Source organism: Anomaloglossus baeobatrachus, chromosome 12, assembly GCF_048569485.1.
Source record: "Anomaloglossus baeobatrachus isolate aAnoBae1 chromosome 12, aAnoBae1.hap1, whole genome shotgun sequence".
In the NCBI taxonomy this organism is placed as follows: domain Eukaryota; kingdom Metazoa; phylum Chordata; class Amphibia; order Anura; family Aromobatidae; genus Anomaloglossus; species Anomaloglossus baeobatrachus.
This window is the reverse complement of record NC_134364.1, coordinates 9475498-9489054: the sequence shown is the minus strand read 5'-3', so window position 1 is coordinate 9489054 and position 13557 is coordinate 9475498. Positions and strand designations below refer to the sequence as shown.

General features: G+C 61.6%; 3 protein-coding genes across 5 annotated transcripts in view; 2 read left to right on the top strand and 1 right to left on the bottom strand.

Moving 5' to 3' along the window:
* TDP1 (tyrosyl-DNA phosphodiesterase 1) overlaps window positions 1–2924 on the bottom strand; it is a 217538-nt gene extending 214614 nt beyond the window's left edge. Inside the window, exon 1 of the mRNA XM_075331142.1 lies at window positions 2791–2924. Within this exon, the coding sequence (XP_075187257.1) occupies window positions 2791–2798 (8 nt within the window). The 5' untranslated portion in view covers window positions 2799–2924. The remainder of the gene's footprint in view (window positions 1–2790) is intronic.
* FOXN3 (forkhead box N3) overlaps window positions 1–13557 on the top strand; it is a 188418-nt gene that overhangs the window by 2016 nt on the left and 172845 nt on the right. The gene's annotated exons all lie outside the window — the stretch shown is intronic.
* The window catches only part of EFCAB11 (EF-hand calcium binding domain 11), a 49533-nt gene continuing 38889 nt past the window's right edge, over window positions 2914–13557 (top strand). Inside the window, exon 1 of one of the 3 annotated variants that reach the window (XM_075331148.1) lies at window positions 2914–3208. In XM_075331148.1, coding sequence (XP_075187263.1) covers window positions 3146–3208 — 63 coding nt within the window. In that variant the 5' untranslated portion in view covers window positions 2914–3145. The remainder of the gene's footprint in view (window positions 3209–13557) is intronic. The other 2 variants (XM_075331147.1, XM_075331149.1) reach the window with 2 other exon arrangements.

The window sequence follows — 13557 nt, the reverse complement described above, 5'->3', positions numbered from 1 at the left end:
TCCTTCTCGCACATCCCCTGCCGCCCTCCTTCTCGCCCCCCCTCCTTCTCGCCGTCCCCTGCCCCCCCCTCACTTCTCGCCGTCCCCTGCCCCCCCCTCCCTCTCGCCGTCCCCTGCCCCCCCCTCCTTCTCGCCGTCCCCTGCCCCCCCCTCCTTCTCGCCGTCCCCTGCCCCTCCCCTCCTTCTCGCCGTCCCCTGCCCCCCCCCCTCCTCCTCGCCGTCCCCTGCCCCCCCCTCCCTCCTCGCCGTCCCCTGCCCCCCCCTCCTCCTCGCCGTCCCCTGCCCCCCCTCCTCCTCGCCGTCCCCTGCCCCTCCTCCTCCTCGCCGTCCCCTGCCCCCCCTCTCCTCCCTCGCCGTCCCCTGCCCCCCCTCCTCCTCGCCGTCCCCTGCCCCCCCCTCCTCCTCGCCGTCCCCTGCCCCCCCTCCTCCTCGCCGTCCCCTGCCCCCCCCTCCTCCTCGCCGTCCCCTGCCCCCCCCTCCTCCTCGCCGTCCCCTGCCCCCCCCCTCCTCCTCGCCGTCCCCTGCCCCCCCCTCCTCCCTCGCCGTCCCCTGCCCCTCCTCCTCCTCGCCGTCCCCCTGCCCCCCCCTCCTCCCTCGCCGTCCCCTGCCCCCTCCTCCTCCTCGCCGTCCCCTGCCCCCCCTCCTCCTCGCCGTCCCCCTGCCCCTCCTCCTCCCTCGCCGTCCCCCTGCCCCCCTCCTCCTCCTCGCCGTCCCCTGTCCCCCCCTCCTTCTCGCCGTCCCCTGTCCCCCCTCCTTCTCGCCGTCCCCTGCCCCCCCTCCTTCTCGCCGTCCCCTGCCCCCCACCTCCTCCTCCTCATTCCCCTGCCCCCCCCACCTCCTCCTCATTCCCTCTCCCCCTCACCGTCCCCTGCCCCCCACCTCCTCCTCACCATCCCTCGCCTTCTCCTCTTCACTGTCCCCCTGCCCTAACCCTCCACACTACCTTACCCTGCACCCCTTCACCCTCCTCCTCACCATCCCCTGAACCCCACCTCCTCCTCACCATCCCTCGCCTTCTCCTCTTCACTGTCCCCTGTACCCCCTCCTCATCCCCTTCCCCCCACCTCCTCCTCACCGTCCCCTGCCCCCCTCCTCCTCCTCACCATCCCTCGCCTTCTCCTCTTCACTGTCCCCTGCACCCCCTCCTCACCGTCCCCTGCCCCCCACCTCCTCCTCCTCACCATCCCTCGCCTTCTCCTCTTCACTGTCCCCTGCACCCCCTCCTCACCGTCCCCTGCCCCCCACCTCCTCCTCCTCACCATCCCTCGCCTTCTCCTCTTCACTGTCCCCTGTACCCCCTCACCCCCCTCCTCCTCCCCTTCCCCCCACCTCCTCCTCACCGTCCCCTGCCCCCCACCTCCTCACCATCCCTCGCCTTCTCCTCTTCACTGTCCCCTGCACCCCCTCCTCACCGTCCCCTGCCCCCCCTCCTCCTCGCCGTCCCCTGCCCCTCCTCCTCGCCGTCCCCTGCCCCTCCTCCTCCTCGCCGTCCCCTGCCCCCTCCTCCTCCTCGCCGTCCCCTGCCCCTCCTCCTCCTCGCCGTCCCCTGCCCCTCCTCCTCCTCGCCGTCCCCTGCCCCTCCTCCTCCTCGCCGTCCCCTGCCCCTCCTCCTCCTCGCCGTCCCCTGCCCCTCCTCCTCCTCGCCGTCCCCTGCCCCTCCTCCTCCTCGCCGTCCCCTGTCCCCCCTCCTTCTCGCCGTCCCCTGCCCCCCCTCCTTCTCGCCGTCCCCTGCCCCCCCTCCTTCTCGCCGTCCCCCTGCCCCCCCTCCTTCCTCGCCGTCCCCTGCCCCCCACCTCCTCCTCATTCCCCTGCCCCCCACCTCCTCCTCATTCCCCTGCCCCCACCTCCTCCTCATTCCCCTGCCCCCCCACCTCCTCCTCATTCCCCTGCCCCCCCACCTCCTCCTCATTCCCTCTCCCCCTCACCGTCCCCTGCCCCCCCACCTCCTCCTCACCATCCCTCCGCCTTCTCCTCTTCACTGTCCCCTGCCCTAACCCTCCACACTACCTTACCCTGCACCCCTTCACCCTCCTCCTCACCATCCCCTGAACCCCACCTCCTCCTCACCATCCCTCGCCTTCTCCTCTTCACTGTCCCCTGTACCCCCTCCTCATCCCCTTCCCCCCACCTCCTCCTCACCGTCCCCTGCCCCCCCTCCTCCTCCTCCTCACCATCCCTCGCCTTCTCCTCTTCACTGTCCCCTGCACCCCCTCCTCACCGTCCCCTGCCCCCCACCTCCTCCTCCTCACCATCCCTCGCCTTCTCCTCTTCACTGTCCCCTGCACCCCCTCCTCACCGTCCCCTGCCCCCCACCTCCTCACCATCCCTCGCCTTCTCCTCTTCACTGTCCCCTGTACCCCCTCACCCCCCTCCTCCTCCCCTTCCCCCCCACCTCCTCCTCACCGTCCCCTGCCCCCCACCTCCTCACCATCCCTCGCCTTCTCCTCTTCACTGTCCCCTGCACCCCCTCCTCACCGTCCCCTGCCCCCCACCTCCTCCTCACCGTCCCTCGCCTTCTCCTCTTCACTGTCCCCTGTACCCCCTCACCCCCCTCCTCCTCCCCTTCCCCCCACCTCCTCCTCACCGTCCCCTGCCCCCCACCTCCTCACCATCCCTCGCCTTCTCCTCTTCACTGTCCCCTGCACCCCCTCCTCACCGTCCCCTGCCCCCCACCTCCTCCTCACCGTCCCCTGCCTTCTCCTCTTCACTGTCCCCTGCACCCCCTCCTCATCCCCTTCCCCTCACCACCTGCCCCCATTACACAGAATGACTTTAGCTCCTCGTTGTCACCTGTTCATTCTGCGGTTCAGCGCCACTTCTGTCGCTGACTGATGACGTCACCGACCAGCGACACAAACATGCGTCAGAGCAGAGTTACTTGGTGCTGTTCCATTCCCCTCCCCCCGTCCGCTCCGGTTATATTTGCCCCTGAGTGTTACCGGAGCCGCAGTTTCCGCCGCCCGTCTACGGTGTGTTCCGAAATAACGGCTTCTGACAGGGCTGGGGCGCGCTAGACAGGGAGCCAATAGCCGCGTTGTTTACAATGACGTCACCGGAAAGGACCAATCAGGTGCTTCCTTCTATTCGCGCGGTCGGTTTGGATTCCGGTTGCTATAGTGACGCGGCCTCGGTTCTCTGAGGAGACATGTTCAGTGCCGGGACAGCGAGGGGTCCGCGGGGCAGTGAGCGGAGGAAGAAGCTGCTGCAGGTAACAACCCTCCTGCTGCCCGGAACCCAGAGACGTCCAGGGGAGGCAGAAACGTCCGGAGGAACAGAGACATCCGGGGGTTGTCGGAGAAGTCCGTGGGGGACAGAGACGTCAGGAGCGACAGAGAAGGCCAGGGTGTCAGAGACGTCCGGGGGTGACGGGGACGTCCGGGGGTGTCAGAGACGTCCGGGGGGTGACGGGGGACGTCCGGGGGTGTCAGAGACGTCCGGGGGTGACGGGGACGTCCGGGGGTGTCAGAGACGTCCGGGGGTGACGGGGACGTCCGGGGGTGTCAGAGACGTCCGGGGGTGACGGGGACGTCCGGGGGTGTCAGAGACGTCCGGGGGGCGACAGAGACGTCCGGGGGTGTCACAGGCGTCCGGGGGGTGTCAGAGACGTCCGGGGGTGACAGAGACGTCCGGGGGTGACAGAGACGTCCGGGGGTGTCAGAGACGTCCGTGGGTGTCAGAGGCGTCCGGTGGTGACAGAGGCGTCCGGGGGTGACGGGGACGTCCGTGGGTGTCAGAGGCGTCCATGGGTGTCAGAGGCGGTCCGGGGGTGTCACAGGCGTCCGTGGGTGTCACAGGCGTCCGGGGGTGTCACAGGAGTCCGGGGGTGTCAGAGGCGTCCCGGGGGTGTCAGAGGCGTCCGGGGGTGTCAGAGGCGTCCGGGGGGTGTCAGAGGCGTCCGGGGGTGTCAGAGGCGTGCGGGGGTGTCAGAGGCGTCCGGGGGTGTCAGAGGCGTCCGGGGGTATCAGAGGCGTCCATGGGTGTCACAGGCGTCCATGGGTGTCACAGGCGTCCGGGGGTGTCAGAGGCGTCCATGGGTGTCACAGGCGTCCGGGGGTGTCAGAGGCGTCCGGGGGTGTCAGAGGCGTCCATGGGTGTCACAGGCAAGTCCGGGGGGTGTCAGAGGCGTCCGGGGGTGTCAGAGGCGTCCGGGGGTGTCAGAGGCGTCCGGGGGTGTCAGAGGCGTCCGGGGGTGTCAGAGGCGTCCGGGGGTGTCAGAGGCGTCCGGGGGTGTCAGAGGCGTCCGGGGGTATCAGAGGCGTCCATGGGTGTCACAGGCGTCCATGGGTGTCACAGGCGTCCGGGGGTGTCAGAGGCGTCCATGGGTGTCACAGGCGTCCGGGGGTGTCAGAGGCGTCCGGGGGGTGTCCAGAGGCGTCCATGGGTGTCACAGGCGTCCATGGGTGTCACAGGCGTCCGGGGGTGTCAGAGGCGTCCATGGGTGTCACAGGCGTCCGGGGGTGTCAGAGGCGTCCGGGGGTGTCAGAGGCGTCCGGGGGTGTCAGAGGCGTCCGGGGGTGTCAGAGGCGTCCGGGGGTGTCAGAGGCGTCCATGGGTGTCAGAGGCGTCCGGGGGTGTCAGAGGCGTCCGGGGGTGTCAAAGGCGTCCGGGGGTGTCAGAGGCGTCCATGGGTGTCAGAGGCGTCCGGGGGTGTCAGAGGCGTCCGGGGGTGTCAGAGGCGTCCGGGGGTGTCAGAGGCGTCCGGGGGTGTCAGAGGCGTCCGGGGGTGTCAGAGGCGTCCGTGGGTGTCAGAGGCGTCCGTGGGTGACAGAGAAGGCCAGGTTGTCAGAGACGTCTGGAGGTGATAGACGTCTGTGGGGGACAGAGACGTCCGTGGGTGACAGACGTCTGTGGGTGTCAGAGGCGTCCGTGGGTGACAGACGTCTGTGGGGGGACAGAGGCGTCCGTGGGTGACAGACGTCTGTGGGGGACAGAGGCGTCCGTGGGTGACAGACGTCTGTGGGGGACAGAGGCGTCCGTGGGTGACAGACGTCTGTGGGGGACAGAGGCGTCCGTGGGTGACAGACGTCTGTGGGGGACAGAGGCGTCCGTGGGTGACAGACGTCTGTGGGGGACAGAGGCGTCCGTGGGTGACAGACGTCTGTGGGGGACAGAGGCGTCCGGGGGTGACAGAGGCGTCCGGGGGGTGACAGAGGCGTCCGGGGGTGACAGAGACATCTGTAGGGACAGAGAAGGCCAGGTTTGTCAGAGACGTCCGGGGGTGACAGAAGCATACGGGGTGACAGAGACGTCTGGAGGTGATAGAGACGTCCGGGGATTACAGAGGCGTCTGTAGGGACAGAGAAGACCAGGTTGTCAGAGACGTCCGGGGGTGACAGAGACGTCTGTAGGGACAGAGAAGGCCAGGTTGTCAGAGACGTCCGGGGGTGACAGAAGCATACGGGGTGACAGAGACGTCTGGAGGTGATAGAGACGTCCGGGGATTACAGAGGCGTCTGTAGGGACAGAGAAGACCAGGTTGTCAGGGTTGATAGAGACGTCTGGAGGTGATAGAAACGTCTGGAGGTGTCAGATTTGTTCGGGGGTGACAGAGACGTCCGGGGGTGATAGATGTCTGGGAGCGATAAAGACGTCGGGGGGGTGATAGAGACGTCCGGGGGGTGATGTCTGGGGGTGACAGAGACGTCCGGGGGTGATGTCTGGGGGTGACAGAGACGTCCGGGGGTGATGTCTGGGGGTGACAGAAACGTCCGGGGGTGATGTCTGGGGGTGACAGAGACGTCCGGGGGTGATGTCTGGGGGTGACAGAGACGTCCGGGGGTGATGTCTGGGGGTGACAGAGACGTCCGGGGGTGATGTCTGGGGGTGACAGAGACGTCCGGGGGTGATGTCTGGGGGTGACAGAGACGTCCAGGGGTGATAGATGTCTGGGAGCGATAAAGGCGTCGGGGGGTGATAGAGACGTCCGGGGGTGATAGACGTCGGGGGGCGATAAAGACGTCGGGGGGCGATAAAGACGTCGGGGGGCGATAGAGACGTCGGGGGGCGATAGAGACGTCGGGGGGCGATAGAGACGTCGGGGGGCGATAGAGACGTCGGGGGGCGATAGAGACGTCGGGGGGCGATAGAGACGTCCGGGGGCGATAGAGACGTCCGGGGGCGATAGAGACGTCCGGGGGCGATAGAGACGTCCGGGGGCGATAGAGACGTCCGGGGGCGATAGAGACGTCCGGGGGCGATAGAGACGTCCGGGGGCGATAGAGACGTCCGGGGGCGATAGAGACGTCCGGGGGTGATAGAGACGTCCGGGGGTGATAGATGTCTGGGGGTGTCAGAGACGTCTGGAGTGTTAGAGAGGTCCCAGGTGACGGGCAGAGATGTCCGGGGTGACGGGCAGAGACATCTGGGTGATGGGCGGAGTCATGGGCAGAAGCTGTGAGGGTGGGGTGATGGGGGGGATCTCGCAGGGGTGACTGTGGAGACCCTGGGGGACATTTCGGCTTCGTTCTCACGGGGCACAGGTGCGGCAGGTCCAGCATGTTGCAGGAGATTGTGGATAGGTGTCATGGTCGCTCTGCAGCGGATACATTTGAGCATCGCTGTAGATTGCAGCTCCGCAGCAGCTCGCGGTTTATGCCGCAGTCTTCACACCGCTCATCACTTAAATTATTGGCATAATCTGCGTTGCATTTCCAGATTTCAGTTACCATCTATTTCATTTTGTGCTGCAGATTCCAATCTTTTTATCACAGAAAACCCGCGTACAACCTGTGATGATTTTACTGCAGATTTTTCCCACATTAAGCTATAAAAAGTGAAGAAAAGGCGAGAGCAATCCTAAGTGGCTCCTGCACGATCTCTGCAGTGCTGAGGCCTCTGAATGCTGAATCCTCCCTGACTTCTATACCAGCGCAGACCCGCCACTCCAGACACCTCACATAAGGACGATTCCTCGCTGACTGTCCTGCCTCTGCAGTGCTGAGGCCTCTGGATGCTGAATCCTCCCTGACTTCTATACCAGCGCAGACCCGCCACTCCAGACACCTCACATAAGGACGATTCCTCGCTGACTGTCCTGTCTCTGCAGTGCTGAGGCCTCTGAATGCTGAATCCTCCCTGACTTCTATACCAGCGCAGACCCGCCACTCCAGACACCTCACATAAGGACGATTCCTCGCTGACTGTCCTGCCTCTGCAGTGCTGAGGCCTCTGGATGCTGAATCCTCCCTGACTTCTATACCAGCGCAGACCCGCCACTCCAGACACCTCACATAAGGACGATTCCTCGCTGACTGTCCTGTCTCTGCAGTGCTGAGGCCTCTGAATGCTGAATCCTCCCTGACTTCTATACCAGCGCAGACCCGCCACTCCAGACACCTCACATAAGGACGATTCCTCGCTGACTGTCCTGCCTCTGCAGTGCTGAGGCCTCTGAATGCTGAATCCTCCCTGACTTCTATATACCAGCGCAGACCCGCCACTCCGGACACCTCACATAAGGACGATTCCTCGCTGACTGTCCTGTCTCTGCAGTGCTGAGGCCTCTGAATGCTGAATCCTCCCTGACTTCTATACCAGCGCAGACCCGCCACTCCAGACACCTCACATAAGGACGATTCCTCGCTGACTGTCCTGCCTCTGCAGTGCTGAGGCCTCTGAATGCTGAATCCTCCCTGACTTCTATATACCAGCGCAGACCCGCCACTCCGGACACCTCACATAAGGACGATTCCTCGCTGACTGTCCTGTCTCTGCAGTGCTGAGGCCTCTGAATGCTGAATCCTCCCTGACTTCTATACCAGCGCAGACCCGCCACTCCAGACACCTCACATAAGGACGATTCCTCGCTGACTGTCCTGTCTCTGCAGTGCTGAGGCTTCTGAATGCTGAATCCTCCCTGACTTCTATATACCAGCGCAGACCCGCCACTCCAGACACCTCACATAAGGACGATTCCTCGCTGACTGTCCTGCCTCTGCAGTGCTGAGGCCTCTGGATGCTGAATCCTCCCTGACTTATATACCAGCGCAGACCCGCCACTCCGGACACCTCACATAAGGACGATTCCTCGCTGACTGTCCTGCCTCTGCAGTGCTGAGGCCTCTGAATGCTGAATCCTCCCTGACTTCTATACCAGCGCAGACCCGCCACTCCGGACACCTCACATAAGGACAATTCCTCGCTGACTGTCCTGTCTCTGCTGTGCTGAGGCCTCTGAATGCTGAATCCTCCCTGACTTCTATACCAGCGCAGACCCGCCACTCCAGACACCTCACATAAGGACAATTCCTCGCTGACTGTCCTGCCTCTGCAGTGCTGAGGCCTCTGGATGCTGAATCCTCCCTGACTTATATACCAGCGCAGACCCGCCACTCCAGACACCTCACATAAGGACGATTCCTCGCTGACTGTCCTGTCTCTGCAGTGCTGAGGCCTCTGAATGCTGAATCCTCCCTGACTTCTATACCAGCGCAGACCCGCCACTCCGGACACCTCACATAAGGACAATTCCTCGCTGACTGTCCTGCCTCTGCAGTGCTGAGGCCTCTGGATGCTGAATCCTCCCTGACTTATATACCAGCGCAGACCCGCCACTCCAGACACCTCACATAAGGACGATTCCTCGCTGACTGTCCTGTCTCTGCAGTGCTGAGGCCTCTGGATGCTGAATCCTCCCTGACTTCTATACCAGCGCAGACCCGCCACTCCAGACACCTCACATAAGGACGATTCCTCGCTGACTGTCCTGCCTCTGCAGTGCTGAGGCTTCTGGATGCTGAATCCTCCCTGACTTCTATATACCAGCGCAGACCCGCCACTCCAGACACCTCACATAAGGACGATTCCTCGCTGACTGTCCTGTCTCTGCAGTGCTGAGGCCTCTGAATGCTGAATCCTCCCTGACTTCTATATACCAGCGCAGACCCGCCACTCCAGACACCTCACATAAGGACGATTCCTCGCTGACTGTCCTGCCTCTGCAGTGCTGAGGCCTCTGAATGCTGAATCCTCCCTGACTTCTATACCAGCGCAGACCCGCCACTCCAGACACCTCACATAAGGACGATTCCTCGCTGACTGTCCTGTCTCTGCAGTGCTGAGGCCTCTGAATGCTGAATCCTCCCTGACTTCTATATACCAGCGCAGACCCGCCACTCCAGACACCTCACATAAGGACGATTCCTCGCTGACTGTCCTGTCTCTGCAGTGCTGAGGCTTCTGAATGCTGAATCCTCCCTGACTTCTATACCAGCGCAGACCCGCCACTCCAGACACCTCACATAAGGACGATTCCTCGCTGACTGTCCTGTCTCTGCAGTGCTGAGGCCTCTGAATGCTGAATCCTCCCTGACTTCTATACCAGCGCAGACCCGCCACTCCAGACACCTCACATAAGGACGATTCCTCGCTGACTGTCCTGTCTCTGCAGTGCTGAGGCCTCTGAATGCTGAATCCTCCCTGACTTCTATATACCAGCGCAGACCCGCCACTCCAGACACCTCACATAAGGACGATTCCTCGCTGACTGTCCTGTCTCTGCAGTGCTGAGGCCTCTGAATGCTGAATCCTCCCTGACTTCTATATACCAGCGCAGACCCGCCACTCCGGACACCTCACATAAGGACGATTCCTCGCTGACTGTCCTGCCTCTGCAGTGCTGAGGCTTCTGAATGCTGAATCCTCCCTGACTTCTATATACCAGCGCAGACCCGCCACTCCAGACACCTCACATAAGGACGATTCCTCGCTGACTGTCCTGCCTCTGCAGTGCTGAGGCCTCTGAATGCTGAATCCTCCCTGACTTCTATACCAGCGCAGACCCGCCACTCCAGACACCTCACATAAGGACGATTCCTCGCTGACTGTCCTGCCTCTGCAGTGCTGAGGCCTCTGAATGCTGAATCCTCCCTGACTTCTATACCAGCGCAGACCCGCCACTCCAGACACCTCACATAAGGACGATTCCTCGCTGACTGTCCTGTCTCTGCAGTGCTGAGGCCTCTGAATGCTGAATCCTCCCTGACTTCTATATACCAGCGCAGACCCGCCACTCCAGACACCTCACATAAGGACGATTCCTCGCTGACTGTCCTGCCTCTGCAGTGCTGAGGCCTCTGAATGCTGAATCCTCCCTGACTTCTATATACCAGCGCAGACCCGCCACTCCAGACACCTCACATAAGGACGATTCCTCGCTGACTGTCCTGTCTCTGCAGTGCTGAGGCTTCTGAATGCTGAATCCTCCCTGACTTCTATATACCAGCGCAGACCCGCCACTCCAGACACCTCACATAAGGACGATTCCTCGCTGACTGTCCTGTCTCTGCAGTGCTGAGGCCTCTGAATGCTGAATCCTCCCTGACTTCTATACCAGCGCAGACCCGCCACTCCAGACACCTCACATAAGGACGATTCCTCGCTGACTGTCCTGTCTCTGCAGTGCTGAGGCCTCTGAATGCTGAATCCTCCCTGACTTCTATATACCAGCGCAGACCCGCCACTCCAGACACCTCACATAAGGACGATTCCTCGCTGACTGTCCTGTCTCTGCAGTGCTGAGGCCTCTGAATGCTGAATCCTCCCTGACTTCTATATACCAGCGCAGACCCGCCACACCGGACACCTCACATAAGGACGATTCCTCGCTGACTGTCCTGCCTCTGCAGTGCTGAGGCTTCTGAATGCTGAATCCTCCCTGACTTCTATATACCAGCGCAGACCCGCCACTCCAGACACCTCACATAAGGACGATTCCTCGCTGACTGTCCTGCCTCTGCAGTGCTGAGGCCTCTGAATGCTGAATCCTCCCTGACTTCTATACCAGCGCAGACCCGCCACTCCAGACACCTCACATAAGGACGATTCCTCGCTGACTGTCCTGCCTCTGCAGTGCTGAGGCCTCTGAATGCTGAATCCTCCCTGACTTCTATACCAGCGCAGACCCGCCACTCCAGACACCTCACATAAGGACGATTCCTCGCTGACTGTCCTGTCTCTGCAGTGCTGAGGCCTCTGAATGCTGAATCCTCCCTGACTTCTATATACCAGCGCAGACCCGCCACTCCAGACACCTCACATAAGGACGATTCCTCGCTGACTGTCCTGTCTCTGCAGTGCTGAGGCCTCTGAATGCTGAATCCTCCCTGACTTCTATACCAGCGCAGACCCGCCACTCCAGACACCTCACATAAGGACGATTCCTCGCTGACTGTCCTGTCTCTGCAGTGCTGAGGCCTCTGAATGCTGAATCCTCCCTGACTTCTATACCAGCGCAGACCCGCCACTCCGGACACCTCACATAAGGACGATTCCTCGCTGACTGTCCTGTCTCTGCAGTGCTGAGGCCTCTGAATGCTGAATCCTCCCTGACTTCTATACCAGCGCAGACCCGCCACTCCAGACACCTCACATAAGGACGATTCCTCGCTGACTGTCCTGTCTCTGCAGTGCTGAGGCTTCTGAATGCTGAATCCTCCCTGACTTCTATATACCAGCGCAGACCCGCCACTCCGGACACCTCACATAAGGACGATTCCTCGCTGACTGTCCTGTCTCTGCAGTGCTGAGGCCTCTGAATGCTGAATCCTCCCTGACTTCTATACCAGCGCAGACCCGCCACTCCAGACACCTCACATAAGGACGATTCCTCGCTGACTGTCCTGCCTCTGCAGTGCTGAGGCCTCTGAATGCTGAATCCTCCCTGACTTCTATACCAGCGCAGACCCGCCACTCCAGACACCTCACATAAGGACGATTCCTCGCTGACTGTCCTGTCTCTGCAGTGCTGAGGCCTCTGAATGCTGAATCCTCCCTGACTTCTATACCAGCGCAGACCCGCCACTCCAGACACCTCACATAAGGACGATTCCTCGCTGACTGTCCTGCCTCTGCAGTGCTGAGGCCTCTGAATGCTGAATCCTCCCTGACTTCTATATACCAGCGCAGACCCGCCACTCCGGACACCTCACATAAGGACGATTCCTCGCTGACTGTCCTGCCTCTGCAGTGCTGAGGCCTCTGAATGCTGAATCCTCCCTGACTTCTATATACCAGCGCAGACCCGCCACTCCGGACACCTCACATAAGGACGATTCCTCGCTGACTGTCCTGCCTCTGCAGTGCTGAGGCCTCTGAATGCTGAATCCTCCCTGACTTCTATATACCAGCGCAGACCCGCCACTCCAGACACCTCACATAAGGACGATTCCTCGCTGACTGTCCTGCCTCTGCAGTGCTGAGGCCTCTGAATGCTGAATCCTCCCTGACTTCTATACCAGCGCAGACCCGCCACTCCAGACACCTCACATAAGGACGATTCCTCGCTGACTGTCCTGCCTCTGCAGTGCTGAGGCCTCTGAATGCTGAATCCTCCCTGACTTCTATACCAGCGCAGACCCGCCACTCCAGACACCTCACATAAGGATGATTCCTCGCTGACTGTCCTGCCTCTGCAGTGCTGAGGCCTCTGAATGCTGAATCCTCCCTGACTTCTATATACCAGCGCAGACCCGCCACTCCAGACACCTCACATAAGGACGATTCCTCGCTGACTGTCCTGCCTCTGCAGTGCTGAGGCCTCTGAATGCTGAATCCTCCCTGACTTCTATATACCAGCGCAGACCCGCCACTCCGGACACCTCACATAAGGACGATTCCTCGCTGACTGTCCTGTCTCTGCAGTGCTGAGGCCTCTGAATGCTGAATCCTCCCTGACTTCTATACCAGCGCAGACCCGCCACTCCAGACACCTCACATAAGGACGATTCCTCGCTGACTGTCCTGCCTCTGCAGTGCTGAGGCCTCTGAATGCTGAATCCTCCCTGACTTCTATATACCAGCGCAGACCCGCCACTCCAGACACCTCACATAAGGACGATTCCTCGCTGACTGTCCTGTCTCTGCAGTGCTGAGGCCTCTGAATGCTGAATCCTCCCTGACTTCTATACCAGCGCAGACCCGCCACTCCAGACACCTCACATAAGGACGATTCCTCGCTGACTGTCCTGCCTCTGCAGTGCTGAGGCCTCTGAATGCTGAATCCTCCCTGACTTCTATACCAGCGCAGACCCGCCACTCCAGACACCTCACATAAGGACGATTCCTCGCTGACTGTCCTGCCTCTGCAGTGCTGAGGCCTCTGAATGCTGAATCCTCCCTGACTTCTATATACCAGCGCAGACCCGCCACTCCGGACACCTCACATAAGGACGATTCCTCGCTGACTGTCCTGTCTCTGCAGTGCTGAGGCCTCTGAATGCTGAATCCTCCCTGACTTCTATATACCAGCGCAGACCCGCCACTCCGGACACCTCACATAAGGACGATTCCTCGCTGACTGTCCTGCCTCTGCAGTGCTGAGGCCTCTGAATGCTGAATCCTCCCTGACTTCTATATACCAGCGCAGACCCGCCACTCCAGACACCTCACATAAGGACGATTCCTCGCTGACTGTCCTGTCTCTGCAGTGCTGAGGCTTCTGAATGCTGAATCCTCCCTGACTTCTATATACCAGCACAGACCCGCCACTCCAGACACCTCACATAAGGACGATTCCTCGCTGACTGTCCTGTCTCTGCAGTGCTGAGGCCTCTGAATGCT